Raw genomic sequence first — 22,473 nt, 5'->3', positions numbered from 1 at the left:
GCGGATTCGTCCTCACAATCTTCAATATAACGATAAGTGATAGGTAACTGATAAGGTTAATCTTTCAAATCTTTACGATACGGTCATAAAATATTATGGCATTATATCGGTTTAATCACATAATCGAATAGATTATTACTATATGTATAATATATTGATTACACAGACTCAATCGGTTCTGGCTTGTAAACAACGAGACAACACAATATTCTATACAAAGAGACTTGGAGTATTATTAGAGTTACGACATTTTGTTATTTTATAGTTTGTCTAGGGAAGTTATATACAATGGTTTTCTAGTTGTTATGTAAATTACGCACAACTCTTTCTCTTTTTGAAAAATAAAACAAACAGATATTTTAAGTATAATAAATAACTATAGCTTGGTAGATATATATACATGTTTAAGACCTTGTGTTATTAGTACATATTTTTTTAATTCTAGAATACTTTATTAGAACTGTTAATTATTTCATTGACGTTTTGTTGATACAGCTAGTGTACAGCAGAATATTTTAGATTTATTAATCTGAAACTTAAAACATTTATTAAATTACTTCGCGTCCTCGATTATTTGATTTCTAACACCTCTTGTATTGTAAAACATATTTATTATTTTATTCGAAGTAGAATCCGTTTAAAATTTCAACACTTGAGTCGATTTAAAAAATACACAGTGGGCGTATCAATATTTTTTTCTCGCTACACCGGTGATTAAGTGCCATTTACATATCGATTTCATCCCATGATGATGTATCTCTTTACATTCGTCGACGTATTTGTTTTATTTTCTGTGCACCAACTAAATATGTACATAAGTGGTCTAAAGTATACCTAATAGTATATAGTTTTAACACACCATATTTATGCATTTAGGTGCATACATTACGATTATTTTACGAAATAAATACGTTTTAGTCGTACGTATGACGATAACACTGCAATAATAATATTAGTATAATACTATAATATTATTATTATAATCATACATGTTTTGGTGCGTAGATATGTGTAAATCCGTATTCGGTCGATGTCAAAAAACAGCCACGGGCCAGTGTTTCGGGCACTCGGGTAAATGATGAATGACCGCGTCTGTTGCACCAGGATTATAAAATTATTATTATAATTCAAACGCCCGACTCCGTATTATATTATTATCGAATTACATCCGATTGCTGCTGCAGTGGTTCGTGACTGCGCGGCGGTCGTGCACGCGTGGGCCGAGCATCGCGTCCGTACAGAAATCAAACATTATCGCGCAAGCTAATAGGTTACGATAGGCTATAATAATATTATATTATATTATATACATATATTATACACAGTGTGATAGTAAAAACGAGAAACTAAATTAAATAATAATAATAATAACAAAATCATAATATACGTATATAATATAAACAACAATATACCAATAAACAATGCTCGAGTGCCCCCCCCCCTCACTACTACCCTCTCATCATCCGCGGTGAATATTACCCACCACAACCCATCCTTCCAACCTATACCATACCGCGCGCCGCCGTCTACCCGAATATGTAATGCCCGGGAGATTAGGTCTCGATCACAGTGGGATCACTGCCATTAAACAATAATCACAATATAAATAATAACAATAGGAGAGGCAAATAGCTGCAGATACGATAAACGGCCGGTAATTAATATTATTTTTACTACCACGCCATGAAAAGCCAATTAATTAGACGCGCATTAGACCCCTTGAACTCCGCAGGACCACCGATCGAACCGCTTTCGTGTGCGTAGAGGAAAAATCCTACGTCTCAGATTTTTTTTTATTATAATAAATTTTTTTATTATTTTTATTATTATTATTATTATTATTATTATTATTATTATAATTATTAATTTAACAATGACACGGAAACCATTAATTTCGTTTAGCGCGGTTCGTTTACGGAGATATGTATATAATGCGTGTATAGAGTGGAGTGTTTCGATACGGACCGAAAACAAATTCCATCATATATTTTATCTGTATAGAAAAAATAGAAACTATGTACACTCCATTGGTATTTACATGCGGATGAATACCTAAGCGTTTAATTGCCGTGGGAACAATTGTCTTTGCACCAAGTAAACGTGTTATTAAGGTGTCACCTAGCCACCTAGGCAGGGAAAAAAAACTTGCCTATAATATTGCGTTTTTAATAATATTTGTTTGGTGAACGAGTAAAACATATTTTTTACCTTTTAGACTTAACCTTTTAAGAAATTAATTACGTGCAGTCTATTAAAAATGAAATTCCCAGTGATTCTTGGTAAAACGATGTTTAAACATTTTATTTTAAAATAGGATTATACTTTTTGACAAATTTTTTGATGAACGACCTACATCAAAATAATATTATAATATGTACCAATACTTTTGACGATTATTAAAATAATAAAATATAATATAATTATAATATATAAAACATACCTTTGCGGCTACGCTTGATTAATGATATTATTGTTGTTATAATATATAATTATTATTTATATAAACATAGTCACAACCTGAAATGTGAATGTCATAAATTAATATTGTAAATTAAGTTTTAAGGAGTGTGTTCTAAAACACACAGTTTACAGAATTTACAGTGTTACAAAATTTCGTGATCTCTATAGAGTATAGACGTTGTAAAATTATATATTATTTTATATTAATAAGGTGTACCAACTCTCGATCTTGTTATACTTTCAAAAACGTTTTCTATGCCCATTGGTCATTGGCACGTGTCACACTGTCACGAGTTCCAGGAGTTATGCAGTATACATCGACCTTATTAATTATTGTTTTTACATATTAAGTAGCGTGTTAATAATCTATATAATATCATATTATAAAAGCCAAAAAGTACAAATCTTTAAAATACAAAAATTAACACGTTGATGACAGTCTTGTGGCCGCCGTCGAAAAATATAGGCGTGAAATATTTTATACACACCCGTAAAAAGTTTACTTGACGTATTACAAATGTTACAAACTATTATAGTCACAATATTGACTTATACATTTATATTTTTCAGTTATATACGGCGGGCAACGAAACGGACAGACGCAGTTTCCTGGATTCGCTGTTCAGTTACATGCAGGAACAAGGTATGTGAAATTACAAATTGTTGTTATTATTATTTTGTTTCTGGATTAGCATCGGTAATGTCACCACTTATTTGCGTACAATGTTAATAATAATAATAACTCGAATGGAATATAATGGATGTTTTTACGATGCTATTATAAGTCTAGTATATAATATTATCGCAAAAAAAATATAAAATATATTCCATTCGTGTAATGTTCTTTAATGAAAAAAATAAAATTACAAAATGGTATAGTCCGCGTAGTTTCCATAAAAACTGATATTATTAAAATTAAAATATATTTCCAAGTTATCTAAACACGAGCGTGTAATGATTTATAGCATGTAAAATATAGCTATAAAACCTCGACATTCTTGACCATTAACAAATGAAAAATTTAATATTATTTAATTTAATTTGCAGTAACAGAGCACGAGTAGGTATCGTTTTCTCCGTATATAATTTGTATACGCTCTTTAACTGCTTGATGATTGTATTGTTATTAAGACTAGGTACCTTTTTAATTATAATTAAATATAAAGAATTTTTTTTTAAACATCCTTTTAAGAATATTACACTGTTACAAAATATTATTACTGTGAAATATGTATCTATCTATAACAATACGAACAATGTATAATATTATAAGTTATAACATTATAATTTACAATTCTTGGCCTTGTATAAAAATGGATGTGAATAGGTACTTCGCGTGTAGAAACAAGTTGTGTAAATTCAAATCTACAAACATGAGAGTATTTTATATCCCTTGATTCTTTGTAAAGCGAATTTTCATGAGTCCTGCCGAAATCGTAAACGTGACGTTTAAAATCAGATATTAAAAAAAATCGACCAAAACGTATAGATTTACGGCCGCCCGGTTATACATTGCCTCCACGTCTGTTCCAAATAAAACACGTCTCACGCATGTATTATATACATTTTTCGGTTTTTGTTTTATTTGGCTATAAAAAAGTATCGGTTTTATTTTTATTATTTCATTTAATAATAATGGACTCGGTCTCTGTATAAGGTTTGTGTATAGCCAACCTAATATAAAATATTCAACATTGCAACACAATACCAATTTCTGACAAGTCTGTAATAATAATCGAGCGGCCGTGTTATTGCCTTTTTTTCCATCTTACGTTCGATCTTCTCTTTACCATTATAACAATGCCTTTAAATTTGACGATTTTATTTCAAACTCAGGTCAGAGGGTCGGAGTTAAAATTGTTTTTTGAAATATATATTTTAATCTGTTCAGTTTGTATTATAGGGCGTATGCCCCTATAAACATCAAATTCTCATACCGTATTAGTTTTAGGCATGTACTTAATTGTGAATTAATTGCGAATTCTATGATAGACAGGTATTTGGTACTTACGTATACCTATAATATTTATAATCACGTCAATAAGCCTTAATAGGAATAATTCTTTGTAGCAAATTGTTTGACTATATTATAGTTAAACATCATAAAATACAACCCTGCAATTAGGCTAAGCTAAATAGGTTAGGTACCTACTGTACCTAATAACTAAAAACTATACACTTTCTGTATAGAACTAATTATATTATATTAATCGATAATGACAAAAATGATCTAATAGAAGTAAATTAGAGTCATACTATTATTTATTTAAAATGTTAAATGTGTATAAGTAGAACATATTTTAAAAATGTTTTTAAATACTGAAAACTTATCGCTATATTCTATTTATTTCAGAAAGTGTTATTTGATGTTTGTTAATAGTGATTAATGAGCAATACAGTTCCAAATAATATATTAAAACTGTTTATCATATTTTAAACTATAGTATAATATTAAGTAGGAAATCATTAAGTCGCTGGGTGATACGGATATTACCATCTTCAAATATATTTTTCTAAAGTATAACTCATACACATAAAAGTATAATAATCAATAAATCATACTGCGTCGGTGAATTTTGTATATTTTAATAACGAATTGTTGGACTTTGTGGTAGGTAGGCTATATATTTTTACATTTATTTTTTGTCCGTACCTATTGAAGAAAACACAATATTGTCGAAGGTTGACAGTTGTACCTATACCTCGTGCAATTGAATACCGCGTGGTGTCTATAAACTGTACTACACGGCCTGAACCTACCCGTAATATGTAAACATTATAATATAGTATAAACGCGAAAGCATTGGCGTGTCCGTAATAATAATTATTATAAAAAAAATCATAATTACCGAATATAAACGCGCACACTCGTTAATTTATTATTCCAATCACCATGCGATGGGGAAAAAAACCCGAATTCCCTAATAACGACAAATGCTGTCTAATGATGTTTTGCAATTTGGTAAACTATACATATGTAAATATTAATTTTCAGTTCATTACAATATTAATAGTAATATGTTAGTTTTATGATAGGGAAAGCAATATTCCGAAGAAAAAAATTATAATACGTACAATGATTTTCATTTAAAAAAATATGTGTGTCGCTACACAATGCCGGCAACAATCCCATAGGTGTGTAATAATAAACGGCAATTGTAAATGGGTAATTAGCACAAATACAATAAATTAATTTACACTATTCACCTGTTGTGTTATTTTCTAAACAAAATGTATATTATTTCAACTATACGTACATGCAAAATGGTAATTTTTTATTTAAAAATAATATCATTATTTTTGTAGCCTTATCTATGAAACACCTGCTATGAAGCATCGTTATATTTATATGGAAACAATATAACTTAACATTTTTCGTTATTTTAATCATCATTTTGATATTCGTTTTCTAATGAATGTTGATTTCTTCAGTACAATAAGACTGAACTATACGTATAGATACACACCCCAACAGGCGACCTTTTTTTCAAAGCCCTCAACAGTTTAATATAGTGGTTTATAGCGGTTACAATAATTTGTATTATTACCTCGTTAAATTTGAAAAGTAATTTTGACGCGTAGGTATTATACGTATGCATTACGTTCTATAGATAAAATATTTTTCAGTATTGAATTTACCTTGAAAAAGATACCTACCACAAATAGTTTATTGTACCTACCTACCTTATAAGTAATAACTTACCATTTGTACGTTTTGACGGATATATAGTATATAAAATATAAATATATAATATAATAATATAATATGTGTTTGTACATATATATTAGTATTTAATATTATATTATGTTAAGTAATGACAAAAATATTAACACATTGTAATTATTTCTAAGAAAAGAGATATATTTTATGTTTAGTTTGAATGTGAAATGGTAGTTGGATGTATAGTTAAACAATGACTAATATTTATCAGATTTTTTTATGAACTATAGTGTAAAATTTTATTGCTTTTAAACCACAACAATGTACAACACACTGAAACCAATATTCAAGTTTATATTTTACACGTATACCCACATAACCATTACAAATAGTAGTAATAATCAATATTTAGTTGCAATCGTTCTTTGGTTATAATAATAATAATTGTGAGCTACACGGTGGTCGGTGAAATTTATTGAGACTTGATATGCATTGGACGACCATTATTGTAAGTGAACGCTGATAAGTGATAACTGATAACAATATATTTTATTAAGCGTGTAATTAGCTGCACATACTTCATATCATGTGCAAACTTAATAGTTTTTTGATAACAAAAAACATACTGTGGTCATTCATTTGCACACTTTCCGTTAGCGAATTATCCACGTATGTGACTACAATATTTTTCAACTACATACTATAATATTTTAATAATATATTGTATTTTTTTAAGTAGATACCTTAATACCTAACACCATACTATTTTAATGTAAAATTCTTCAAAACTTTCGGAAAAAATACGTTTATTTATGAGTAAATTTTAATCTTCTTAATTTGTTATATAGTTAGATATTTAACACATTTGATTACAAAAGATTAAGGTAATGAAAAATAAATCAATATAATTTTATTCTTGATCATTCGATGAATTCGTCATAACTTTGAACTGTATATTATGTAGGTATAAAGGTAATATTTTATGTTCAACTTGTTAGTTTGACACACCTATTAATTTATAGGTAGTTGGTTAGGTACAGTCGTACAACAGACGTACAACCATATTCGGAGTCAAAGTATTTAGTGACATATTATTACAATAGTGTATAATACCTAATGATCGCCGTCAATAAATGCAGTCTTATAATATTTATAGGCGCGTACAAGTACTTACTGATGCTGAGTGTCCATTGTCTGTATGGAAATCGATTATAATAACAAGTGCAGCGTGCCCCTTAATAATAATAATAATAATAATAATAATAAATACGTCAAGTAGGAAAGTCATAAGCGATTATTGTAATTAGTTCAAACAGTGGTCGTCCCAAAACGGCAGCGGCGGCGGCGGTAGCTGCAATAATAATGGTTACACATACCGCATATATATCCATCATTTTCTAATAATATATAATATATATTCCAATTTCTCGTTCCAAATCGATCGTCGCCATACAATATTATAATATATATTGATGGGCATATTAACTGGGTCTGCACCATTATAATAATACATAATATATTATATTATTATACCTACGTACCTATACATAATATTATTCTGAACCGTAACCGAATAATTATGTATAATTTTTAATTTTCAAATGCAAATGGACGTTATTATTATTTTTAAAGGTTTAATTTTTTTTCTTTTCTTTTCTCTTACATTCTTACGTATATATTATATTATAGGTATTCCTCCACGACAAGGAACAACCATCCATGCGCATACATTGTTAAATCCGATATGGGCATCCACCTTCGTAATTACATCATCAGTAATATTAGTAATATTATTTTTTATTTTATATATATATATATATATATATTATATATTATATGTGGTGTACTAGTATGCCAGTGTGTGCTATGTGTGCATGAATATACAGTGACGTCGTTTATATTAATAATATTTCTCCATCACGGCCGATTTTTTATTGCGTTTTCCAGTCAATATCAAAAGACACCGCGATTATAAAAATATTATATATCTGTACGAATAGCGTTTAATACTTGTGAATCGGCCTTCGGCTGTATAATTCATCTATAGCGTTGAGGTTTTTCGATTTTTTTTTTCGTTGAGTGTACTGGGTGTTCCTTCATAACGTTGCGTACCGTTTGGTATTATGTATATTATTTATAGGTATGCATGATGTACCAATGTAAGTATGTATTCTATTTTATTAATAATAATTATCGTAAATATTGTTATTGCGAGTTATAAGTATCAGCTAGGTATCACATAAACATCGTCATTCGTCGTCTTAAAGAATAAATCAACATTTAAACTTTTATTATACGTAAAAAATATATTAATTAATAATGATTATTGTTTTGAAATTAAACGATCGAACAGCTAATTTTTTTTACAAGACGTCATGATGTTACCTAACGGTGTCCTCTTTACAATATTTATATATTATATACGCACATTTTGCAAAGTTTTAGGTGCCTACATATTATGTACGCTATTATTCCGAAGAAAGGTGTTTAGTGGTTGAAAGTATACGCTGTAACCGCACTAAAATTAAGCAGAACTAATAAGTCGTTATTAGATAGGTACCTACTACAACTAGTAACTATATACATAAAGTGCCCATTGCCTATATTATGGTGGCGTGTCGGCGTAATGTTTTCTTATGTTTTTTCGCGCGACACAGCTGTGTAGTGTAGTGTTTAATATATATATTACTTCATAATAATAATATAAAGACGTAGGGCAGGAGGGTAGGGTCCTCATTAAAAATGTTAATAGCAATATCTCAGTTCGTCGTTAAAATATCATATATCACTGTAAGGGTAAAATAATAAAACTACACAACAAAACTTTCGATAAAACAAGCCCCACGATATAATTATTATATATACCTACCTATGTACTCTCATATATGATGCACGTATAACATTATTCACACACTATGTGTACACCCTATGTCTGAGCGGTCATGGCTTGAATTATTGTTAGTCTTTAGTGTGATCCGATTGCGGCCGGAGGCTCGCGGCGCATTACATTTCGAATAATTAATTACAATAGTAGATTTTTTTATTTTCCAAAAATAATTATCGCCGCTCTTGGATATTATTCCCATCAATCAGCAGGGTCGTGATTTCGGATCATTCGATCACTCTCGTCTACCCTGACGTCGTCATCAATCCTCCGCATTTGGCATCCAACCTGTATTATATCCAATGTGTGTACGTATAACACGCACGCTAGTGTTGTGCGTACGCGAGTGCGTATACCTAGTGACCTCACTTATACCTAGTCCATCCGAATAAAGAAATATAAAATACGGATAAACGTAAAATACACGTATGAAAAAAAAAAACAATCGTGCACGAGTCTTCAATATTTTAAATCGAAAGGTACAATAATTATCATAATATTGTCTATAAACCGATTTCTTTTACAGTATTATTATTAACGACGTTTCGTTTTTGACGAAATACTTTAATGGCGACTCAAGTATAATGTGATATACTGATCCGTATTTTTTGTAATACCTAATATGGTTGGTCACATTGTCACATATCTACATGGTACATACATATTAAAAATATAAAAATTATGATATGATAATGTTACATAATACGAATAATAGAATAATACGATGGTTATATATTTGTATTGTAAGGACTGGGTGCATACTCATAATATAAGTCGTAAATTTATTTTTTTTCTTTGGCCAAGACTAAGCCGCAAACACCTATTATGACACCACTCTGCGACTATTATGTGTCGATTGGCGACCGGTTATAATGTGTTCCAATATTCATGCATGAGTTATGAATTCGAAAAGCAAGACAATTGGCGGGCATTTTTGGACTATTGTGCAATATAACGTGTTCTACAAATTTGTCAAATCACTTTTGTTTACATAAATTCCAATAATAATATTGTATTAATTAATGTTTAGTTATTATTTTAAATCAAATAACTTTATAGGTATACTTGTACATTTTTATTTCATTATTTTTCAAAATTAATAAATTTAGGTAATTTCCTATAGGTAATTATACCATTGCCAAAAAATTACAATACAAAACAGTTTATGTTTAATCATTTAGGCTCTGGCACAATGACAATTAGTGATCATACTGTAATTTACAGCTCTGAATCCTGATTAGGTATAAATACTTATATAAGTATTTAAAAAATACAAAAAATACAAAAATATATACCTATTATATTAAACCTTGTAAAAATTATATGCATGTGCATTATTGTACCTATATACTAAATAAAAATTGCCTTTAAAATTACTTTTTTTATCAATCATTATATCTACTTCAATACATAATTATTTATAAAAAATACTATACCTATTACCTATATACACACCAAAAATGACTTAAATAATTTTGGTTTGAAAACAGTAAAGATGAGGCATATTCATTATAAGAGCTGCAGTAAAGTATATAGTTACATCATTTTTACGTGTTGAAGTTTCAAACAGTGGGGGGAGAATGGACTCACAAGTTTTTGACCATTGTAGGTATACCGTGCAGATATATTATGTATTTTCTAATTAATTATGTCTTTATTACAAACAAACACTGCATTATAAATTTCGTATTTGTTAATTTTTTTTTGTAAAATTGTTATTTGGTCTTACACATCATTACATTTACATCAATATGTATAAAAGGAACTCATTAAATATAAACTAAATTAATCACTTTGCTCTTTAATATATTTCACTCATTAACTATAATAGGTATTAGGTTATGTTCTTCATATTTTGTAGAAACCATTAACTAGTTATATTAAGGTTTGACAACTGTCCAATAATGTTTATATATTGATATGAATCAACCAAAAACATACTGATTTATTTCGGTCATATTAATAATGATCAGTATTTTTATAACTTAGTTAATCAATAACTTAATAGGGTTTCTTATTGTATCTGTATGTAATCCAATAATAGTTTTAATAGTTAAGAAAAAATTAAATTTAGTCATTGACCGTAATATTGTGAGATTTTTGTTTTATACATTATAAATTACCTATGTTACATTTTTAGTGATGAAATGAAAATATATAAGTATCTATTATTTCAATAAACTTCGTTTCACTACTACTTCTATGTACGGATATAATTGTAACAAATGGGGTTTTGGTATTTCAACAAATTTGGATCGATTCATCGGACAAATATTCTGTGAAATTGTTGTTATTCACAATTTGTCTGCATAATATTATGTATAACATGCCAATGACAATGTGCACCGAAAGGCATAATATTATCAACTGCAATAATTATTAATCGCATTATATGCGCCTAGGAAATAATATTATGTTACTTGCGTTTTGGCACTGTTGTATCCCAATATTGAAATCTCTTTGCTACGGTCACATAATGTTATAAAACCACACGTACAGGCACTCGGTGCATATTGTATACCACCATGGTGGCTTAGCAATACAATATTGATCAATGCAGTATGCACATAATATTATACAGCCGCACTCCATCTATAGATTGTCATGAAAAAAGGGATTTCGAAGTGACCGCTTTAGGATAACATGAATGTTAAATAAAGAATGTACGAAAAATATAATACGATTTCGGATTTACTTTTGTATACACGTCACAATACTCCGCCGGAATGGCGGAATGTCACCCCGATCATAATAAGAATATAATATATATTATATACATAACACACTTAAGTAACTCTACATAATATTATATTAACATAGTGTAAATATAATATGCATAATACTATTATGTATAATATTACTCTAACCTACACAATAATATAATATTATACGCGATGTCATTATTTCACACAATATATGCAGTTGCAGTATATACGTAAAATAAAATATATCATTATGGTTCACTATAATATTCGCATCGAGGAAACTTTTCGATTACGAATTGCAAAATCAAAAAGTCATGTACAAAAGCAATAAAATTTCAACAAACAATGTTTTAGGTACCTATTAGACAAAAAGGTTTATGGGTGTAAATTATACTTTTCAAGAGCTAAATAATAAAACGTGTTCGTATTGTAAATAAATTAATGACGGAATTGGCGCATTTTATTGTTTATTATTACTATTCACTGTTGTTTTTACCATATTATTATTAGTTATAATATAGCGACGCGCGTTGGTTATAGTGGTTAAGATATTGGACGGTTTTCTCCGTTCTTTGTGCATGCAGTAGGTAGGTACTATTGTGAAATAATTATTATTGCGGCCAAGATTATTGTAAAAACAATAATGTTATAAAATATATTCGCAACAAAATGCAGTGGCTACGTTTGCACAATGTAGGCCGTCGGTCTCGTTCGTATATATTATGATATAATATTATATTATCGTGTTTTTTATGCGGTGAAAAAATGTGCCGACCTGCGTCCTGCGATAATAATATAACGATTGACATTATAATAAAATATACATAATATTATACATAAATTAATATTATATAGGAATGTGCCATATCTTGTTCTCGGACCTCAGTATAGATAAAGTGAAGAGGTACAATATGAATTGCAAACAAAATAAAACCAAAATATTTTTGTATGTGTATGTATAATGTATATTAGTTATTACTAATTTATAATTTTTGTTTTACTTAAAATATATTGCTCATTGAATTGCATTATGAAAAGTATTTAAATCATAAATTCAAAATAATAAATCGTTATTTTGTTTTAGTTAAAATGTACAATAATTTTTTCACCATTCCCTATATGAAAATTGTACTATTCAATAAAATATGTATCGCCATGGACAAATGTAAAATATAATATAATATTATACAACGAGAACGTGCGTATACATAATATTTATTATATTAAAAAACAAATACATTATATACATCGTATTTTGGAATGTACTATATTAGATAATTATATCACTGCTTTGTTACCGTTTAAATTATTAAGGAGTAAAAATGGTAAAAATCTCCTATAACACCAGAAAAACTTAAATATTTACCGTGCATATTATTATATGTTAGTAAATTTACAATGTCCAATATTGTAGTAGTTCTAGAAAATCTTGTTGAATATTGGAAAATATATGAACAGGCGAACAGCTGATATAAGTCGGTGTTACAATGTGATATACACCGTCGTCAATGAAATGGCACTGAGTCAATAGTACCTATTTAAAGTTTGGATACAGTGGAAAAAAATTCATTTTCGAATCTGTTTAATTTTTATTCTTTTTTTCGTACATGATGGGATACAATAATAATATTTAAGTTCAAATCAATGTAATTTATTTTCTTTTAAATATTTTTTTTTTTTTTTATTGATTGTGAAGCCCGGCAACTATGGCCATTAGCTGTTTGTTTTTGTTTGTAGGGGAGGGAACTGTAGGGTGTAACACGTGTGTGTAGTTTTGGCAGACTTTTTAGTGGACGCCCGTGGGTATTTGCCATGCCCGGGTGGGGGATGGCGGCACTTCTCTCCAGGGGACACCGTGACTTGCTCAAAGAAAAATGCCACCCGCGAACCAAGGTTTGAACCAGTGCTCTTTTAAATATATATAGGTATAATGAGTAGTTTTATATATAATATAATAAACAATTCGAGAAAATTAAAAATGCAATAATCTTAAAAATACATTTCATAAAATATTACTTTTATACAGTTTTATGTTGTTCACAGTATTATACGGCTTACGTCAATTGTATAATATATCGAACTATGTAGGATGTTTGTAATAATATGTCGGTCAATAAACCCACATAAAACCGCATTGAATGTAACAAACTGTTGTCAATGATGTATTTTTAGGCGTTGACATTGTATAGCAGTAAGTGATTTATGGACATAAGACTCACATTCCGCTCAAAGTTTTGACGTTGGTTAAAAAAATCGTTATCGGATGGGTGACCAATATATAGGAACACTCATATTATATATTTTTTAATATCCCGTATAGAGGCGTATGTCGGCCACAACTACAGCATCCCTGTACGGCTGTGCAAAAAATTACGTTTAGTGGTTGTAAATATTATATAGTTATGAAGTGTTAGAACGCAATATCAAATAAATTCTTTTTTACACAAAACAAAACAAACCTGTAGAGTGTGCGCGCGCTTTTGCATTTTTCCGTCCTCCGTATCGCATCGCAATAGGTATTCGGAAATTCGCCGACAAAAGACCTCATACAGAACTCGTTCGCAGAACATAAAACAACGTATCCGCAATATTCGAGAGTAAATACCGAAATTTTTTTTTCGTCCAGCAGTAAACCACAATGGCCGGGCGTTAATAATACTTGTATTACAATTTGTGTTTCTCGTATATACGAGTATATATATATTTTTTTTTAACCCCGGCAATAAAACTGTTTTTAATAGCTTGTCGGCGGCTTACACTCTCCCCCGGTCAGACTCATTTTTTTTATGTTTGCTATTAAACGTCGTAGATTAATAATATTTTTAGATTATACGATTATCAGAAACATGTCGTTTAAATCACCGGAGAGGCTCTCTGCGTGCACGGTGGCCCTCTCAACATGTAATACAGCTGCTATATAGTGCAGCGCGGCAAACGATATTTCCGAAGTCATAAAATTATTCGTCCGCGCTGTACGATTTAGATTTTTAACTGGGCATAAAGTTATTTTATTATTTTTATTATTATTATTATTATTATATTTTTGCACAATTGTTCACATTTTTCATCCCGAGATATTATACGCACAATCATCATAATAATTGGTTTCAGATCATAAAAAAACAGACGAATTTACTAAAAGTAGGTAGATAGGTAATAGGTATACAATATGTATTTTATTTGTGGTACTACAATATGACGGTCGAAACGAATGATAATAAAATAAAATGTGTTTACCTACCTAGGAGTTGGGACCTAGGTAGTAGTAGGTACCTCTTATATACAGCCATTTACATAATTTACACATATAATAAACATATTTTAATCTGTAATAATTACATGATAATATTATGATCATCATTTCTAAACGACGTATAGTTATAATAATTTGCTCGAAAACTAAAACTATTAATAATAAATAGCAATTAAGTTCAAGACCGTCAAATGATAATAAATAATCATCCCTGCTTATTATTTCTTTTTCAGTGACGCACTCATTATATTATAATAATATCTTTATAATATAGTGTTTGCGCTGCATATCTATATGTATATTGTATATAGGTATAAACGTGTGCCAATTGCTGCAGTGTTTATTGTAAGCGATTAAAATATTATAATTGTTGTAAGTATCTTTGGAGGTATAGTACGCGTATGATATATTCTATAAGCTGTTGGTGATTCGGTACGGTCGATTTACGCGTGGTGAATAAAAAATGGAAAAATAATATAATAACAAGATAGAGAGAGAGAGAGAGAGAGAGAGAGAGAGAGAGAGAGAGAGAGAGAGAGAAAGAACGATTGAAAGACGGAACAGGACGCATACAGAAACGTGTATGACGGCACACCACCAAACATTATAATAATATTATGTATTACAGTCCGAAAGAGTCGAGTCCCACGTCGGTATAAAATATTTTCGATTTGATTAAAAACATAATAATAATAAAATCGAGAACGATCCGCTTTTATATATAATATAATATTATGCACACGGGTATAATAAAAACACGGTTTAGCCAATAAATCAAAAACCTTTTATCTTTCTCGATATGCGGGCAATTACGATCTCTCCAGGGTTCCTTTATGATGCGATATGATACCTGCGTCAACGTTGCCGTGTTTAATATTAAACACAGAATTACATTTAATACGATTATAATTTATAGTGATAAAATACACAAGGAATTGAGTTTTTAAACGTTTAATGTATCGAGTTAAAATAATAATAATGTTGAATGCAATATTATTAAAATTACGTTCGAATCGTGTATTGGAATTATTAGAAGTGAAAAAAAGTTAACACATCGGTACAATATACATAATAATTCATCTTGCCATCTATATTAAATTGAAAAATCATAATACCAGCCGTCACTGTTCTGAAGTATTGTTAATAGCTTATTTATCAAATATAGAAATGAAAATAATTGTTGTACAAAAATAATAATGCAAAGACACATTGGAATATCATAATATATCGTTGTAAATAATTTATTCCAATAATATAAAATATACACTGGTAGTAACCATTTGTATACATATAAAGTTGGTATGTACCTCGTGCGATTTCATCAGGCCGTGGACGAGAGTGAATGGTATACACTATACAATCAGTATAAGTTCGCGTTCGCGGTCTGTAATGTAAAAGCACCTTAGTAGCTTTTTGTCTTATAAATTATACATATTTCAAAGATTATTTTATAACTGTTTACTTTTTCAAACGACGAAATAGCTAACTACTAGGTATCGTATCTAACAATGAAAGTGTCTTTAAAAGTCTATTTTTATTTAAACGCAAAATAGTCAAACATATAAACTTAGAATCATAAAATTATCTCGAGCTTTGCGCCTCATCGCCATAATACATTATATTTTATGATGTGTTTTATGGTAATTCATAGCTCGATCACTCATATCCAAATCATCGATAATCCAATTAAATCTGACGTCATCGAAATTATAACCAGCACATAATAATTAATAGTATATATTGATGTATAGGATTTTATCAAGTAATTAATTAAATAAAAAGTCGAATGTGCGGAAGTGTTGCAGACAGTATATTATTATAAAGGTACCATACGACGAAATAGTCGTGTTTAAATTCGGTTTTTGTCTCGTATACGACTCCGTGAAAATCGCTAATGGCGTTAGGCGCGCTTACGCCCTGCTTACACTGCAATCGTCGACACGGAACCAGACTAATGATAATGCGTATTAAAATCAAATGTATCCGTCTCGTGCGACGAAACACGTGGCCAACACATTTTTTGTGCTGCACTGTTACAGTGAGACCGGTGGTGTTTGTGGGTGCCAAAACCCAGACGGCCAAGGTTTTCGGTAGGTATAATGATAGGCAGAAGGCGAAACTATAATAGTGGTTTATAAACTAGGTAATATAATATACGTATAACACAACGCATACCATTCAATAATATTATTACAATACCTAATAACAATGTGAATGCCATCACCCATCACATTTTAAACTGTTCTGCAATATATTGCGAGACCGTAGGTATCAATATTTGTGTCAGTATTACTTAATTAATAGGTATTTAATTTTTAATTCACAAATTCGCACAATACAATATTATTCAAAAACGAGTCATAGGTAATAACTATTAACTAATAAATAATGTATTACAAAAATTTTAAGATTATCCGTCTGTTTAAGGACTATTAGTATTGGGGCTTATATAGAGAATAGAGAAATGTTTGAATTCAAAAACAAAACTGTTACAATATTTTCTATTATAGCTTGCTATTATATTGTGTTATACGTTTACAATATTACAGTATTAATACATCACGAGCTTGTGGATGTTTGTTTGATAAGGACTAGGTATGCATTAATAATATGCGTCAATAGAAACATTATAGAAAACAGCCACAAATATGATGTCTTATGTATAGGTATTCGATCCCGAATCCGATATAGAGGTATAATATGTATAGCCATTTAGGTATAGGCTATATCGTGTTATTATATTATTATCTTAATGTAGTCGATTATTATTTATTTAGCCTTGAAAATGGATTTCGTTTTGGTGCGAGTTTATTATTATTGACGTTTGAATAATAATTGTATAACAATATATACCCACCTATGTATATATAATATATAGGTACGGGCACGTAAATAAAGCGTTATAGTCATTTGGAAAAAAAATATCGATTCTCTTTCGATTTATTTGTTTAACAGGTGGGAAAGGGGGGTGCGTTTATAATAACATTGTGATACCGATAAGAATAATAGAATACAGTAATAACACTATAATATAAAACCATCGCGAGTGTATATCAATAATGATATTATCATCATTAATAGAAGAGTATAAGGATACTAATATATATAGGTATCCAACTTGTATATTGTATATACACTTGTTATTACCTACATGGCTATACATACTGTAATATTATTATATAGATGTAGGGTATCAAAAGGATCACAGACGACCGAGTAAACACCTCAGCGTGTTGTCATCCGTATGCGTATACTGTGGCCGGGGAAATGATTTAATACACATAATATAGCGATTGTGATGTGTATTAAATATTATTATCTGTGGGTTCATTATATTATAACGTCAAGACACAGGTCCTATGGGTACATAATATTATTATATATATGTATATATAGTTGAACTTATATCCCGTTGTTTACTTCGGCAGTGTCTACGTATAAAACGTATATAGGTACTCGTCGCCGGTAAATATTATATTTGCTCCCTCGGTCCTTTTGATTGGACATTTCGCCGCTAAAAGCCATTCCGATAAATAAAAAATAAAAAATCGGGCGTGTGTGTATATTATGCCCACGGTGTGTGTACACATAATATAATAATAATAATACCGCGTGTAATAACACCACGATCACGATGTATATTATACATATGTATAAAGAATATTATGTGTGTACGCGGGCAAACATCGAGAGTCACTGCCGCGCCGCCGCCGCCGTCGTTGTCCTGCATAATATGAGCACCACACCCATCGGCCGGGGCGTCCACATAGACGAATATAATATAATGTGTATAATATTATATAGAGAGGCACAGGTAAATATTTGTCTTGTGGAGTTGTGCTGAGCGGGCGGTAACGGGAATGCCGGACGATCGTGTTTTTACTAAATTTTAATAATAATTAAACGACGCGACCGCAATGACTTGTCGGCCAAGACCGCTGCACGTCCGCACGTAGAGCGTCTCCGGTCCCGCGGCCAATGGTCCTATAATGTACCGCATGGAGTATATATTATATAGGTATTATTATTATTATTATTATTGTTAAGGTAGTATACATATTATATTATGGGAAAATAGTACTTTCTTTCAGTTGTTCGGTATACCTTTTTTTGTTGGTAAATTACTTACCCCAAAATAGAATTTACATACATTTTGACGTGTCAGACTTGGTCACTTGGAAGTGACCGTTTTAGTATACATAAATACTGCAAACTTGCGTCCCACACTAAAAATACAAGATTTTATGATCGACGTAGATAATCACGGGTTCTTTCCCCTCATGTCGACATTGAACGTTTATTTCTAAATTATAATTTATAGATACGTCGTCTAATCCCTTTTTTGAACCCGAGTGCAATATTCTAATAGTTAAGGAGTAGTTAAGTGCAGTTTGACTATCTCTTTAAAAGTAACCATTAAAAAGCGTACCTATTATTATTATTTAAAATAATTACATAGATGTAGTCACACGAGTACATAATTTTCCAAATTTGAGTTTGTAAGTTAAGTTAGGTATTTATGGTTTATCTTTACTATAAAAACCACGGAACATTGGTTTATTTGACTAATTTACGAATTGAATATTATGAATCGTGTACATATTTGATAATAATGGGATTAATCATTAATCAGTACCTATACCTATAAGAAATAAGTAGAAGTTGTAACTTGCTTCCGAAGTCCCAAGACTGAGAACGCAAATAATTTAACAATCTCTGGACAAATATTTCCCTAAACAAACATTTTTTGTTCGGAGTACCACTATAGTTTGACTCAATTATTATTGAACAATGTTTAAACGCTGATTCAACTCGATCAGACAATTAAACGAAGCTATTAAAATATTAGATAATCAGTGCCTACCTATACCAGATTATCCAAACGGAAAATAACGGCACTAAAATGTACATAAAATAAAATTGCAGCTAGTGCACTGAATAATGATATGAATCCGAGGATTCGGGATTCCTAGATATAATATATCATATACAGATTTATTAAAATTTCGGAAAATCCGGGCACACGATTCTTGATTCTCTCTATTATATCTTCATGGTTAATGATTTATGAAGGGTGATATTATGAACCAGTGCCTCTTTTCATAACGCTAGAATAATATTACGTGAAAATTTGTATATAATATATAGGTATTTACCTAGAACAGAGCCACAGAGGAATTCAAATTGTGCGGCGCGGCTCCCAGGGGTGTTGGGAGAGTTAGCGAAGGGAGCCGTGTTAAAGCACAGGAAACAAAAATAAATGTAAATCATAATATTGTATAATTAATATAAATACTATTTAAATTATTATTAAAGCGATAATGGAAACGATAATGAAACACATTCCGTGACTATTTTAAGTTTTATTTCTAGTACTAAAGTCACTGTTATTATGACGCAAGTATAGGCCATATTATATTCGTTAATTGTTCCAATTTTCCAATAATTTGGGAGCCATAAAAATATTGTGTACACACTTAGGAGCCGTAGGATGAAAAAGTTTGAATACCTCTGATCTAAAACATTTTAGACCAGGCGTGGGGCTATACTCATAGCTAAACATATGGCTATAAACTCTTAAAATTATTAATGATTTTGTAACTATAATTTTAATTTTTCGGTGACTTATTGAATAAATAATAAATGTAATATCCTATAGTTGGTTTTTCTTATAATACGTTTAATGTTACCATACCAACGAGTATAGCGCACGCGGTGGTTCGAATGTTTGCTGGAAATCTTAGATATTGTACTTCACAGCATAAATTATGACGATATCAACAATATCAACACGACGAGCACAATATGTATAAAAATATTATTACTTGTAACCTGTAAGTACATATTATATTATGTTATATTATTATTATTTATTATGTCCACCTCTGATGCAGTCTCCACGTGGTACTGCAGATAGAACGCACGCGCATACAATGAGCTGGTGGCGGTCAACAAGGTGACACAACAATACGTACCTTAATGACCGTAACCTGTAGGTATATCCAAAACAATTGTGGCTTTTCTTATTTATTTTTTAAATTGTCTTACACACGTCCCCGCTTGACCATTTCAAAAATATTATAATGCGCTGGACAAATTAACATAATAGGTATATGTATATTTTACATGCAGCGGCGATAGCATATATAGGTAGCTATATTTGTAGCTAGGTGTCCTATATTTGTGATCAAGGGGTGGTTCCTGCAGAGACATGGTTAGGGGGGGGGGGGGGGGGGGGGGAATCATAATTTCGATTTTATTTAACATGATTTTTTTTTGTAATTTTGTTTTCAACAGTTTGAAGGGGGGCTGCGGTCCCTGGGGACCCCCTAGAGCCACCCCTGTTTGAACTGTCCTCGTATCACATGGTGTTATATTAGGTATATACAGTGTGATTCACCAAATATTCTCGCCAACATTTTTTCACATTTAATTATACATTAGTTAAAATTCTGATTTTTGAAATAATAAAATACCTATATACTTTGCTCGACAATATTTTTAAATGATTACATTTTTTTTATATTGTTTGAATATTATATATTATATTAGCATATGGCAATTGTTTGAATATTATAATGGGTATGAACGATTATAGATATTAAGTTAAATTATAATAATTAATATTTATTATTAATTTATTAACATTTTAAATTGTGGAAAATGTTATTGAGTATAAAAGTAAACAATAACTATATAAATATTACATATTTTTTATATTTTACGTAAAAATCATTATTATTATAGCCTTGGTAAATAGTAGGTACTTACATCAGCTCAAAAACTAGATAGTCGTTTGAATTAATACATCTATACATTTTTAAAAAGTCGTCTATACTTAACAGTAAAACACGGAAGTTCTCGTTTACAACAAAAGAAATTTGTATCGCCAAAGTAGAATTATTTCTTATTAATATGGTATGCAAATTCAAATTATTTTAAGATATATAAAGTCCTGAAATAGTTATACAGTATAACTATTTCAGGTCTTGATGTATCTTAAAATAATTTGTAGAAGTATAACTTAATATACTTAAAAATTCCAAAAATATAATTTGAATAAATACATTATTAAAGAATAAAATGTTGTGAACACGCTTGGTGAACCACCCTGTATATACTACGTAATGTCTACGTATATTAGATATTTGATGTATATTATCTATGGGTGATATGATAATGATTTATACCGTCTTCTACCTTTTACTCTTTTAACAAAATACTGTAGATTTATTAGTCGAGGTACAGTGTAGGTATGTTTAGGTGTTATGTGTGAGTATACAGAAGTCGTCGCCGTGCAGTATGTTGACGCGACCCGCTGTTAATAAAAAAAAAACGTCAAACCCTAAACAAGACACCTCGCCAGTAGACACGTGTTTATAATTTACACATATTATATTATATATAATAAATACTAAATACACCTAAAAAAATACGGTCTGAAGATTTTAAATAATATACGACAAAAAATATTATTCAAGGAAATTTCCTGTAATTTCATGAGCCAAAG

The 22,473-nt window shown here is 30.1% G+C and overlaps 1 protein-coding gene across 1 annotated transcript in view; it reads left to right on the top strand.

Annotated features, from left to right (window-relative positions):
• Nucleotides 1-22,473, top strand: part of LOC132942785 (protein dead ringer homolog) — a 77,393-nt gene that overhangs the window by 38,991 nt on the left and 15,929 nt on the right. Inside the window, exon 4 of the mRNA XM_061011423.1 lies at nt 3,031-3,103. Coding sequence (XP_060867406.1) covers nt 3,031-3,103 — 73 coding nt within the window. The remainder of the gene's footprint in view (nt 1-3,030; nt 3,104-22,473) is intronic.

Source organism: Metopolophium dirhodum, chromosome 4 (genome assembly GCF_019925205.1).
Source record: "Metopolophium dirhodum isolate CAU chromosome 4, ASM1992520v1, whole genome shotgun sequence".
NCBI lineage: Eukaryota > Metazoa > Arthropoda > Insecta > Hemiptera > Aphididae > Metopolophium > Metopolophium dirhodum.
This window is presented reverse-complemented; position numbering and strand designations above follow the sequence as displayed.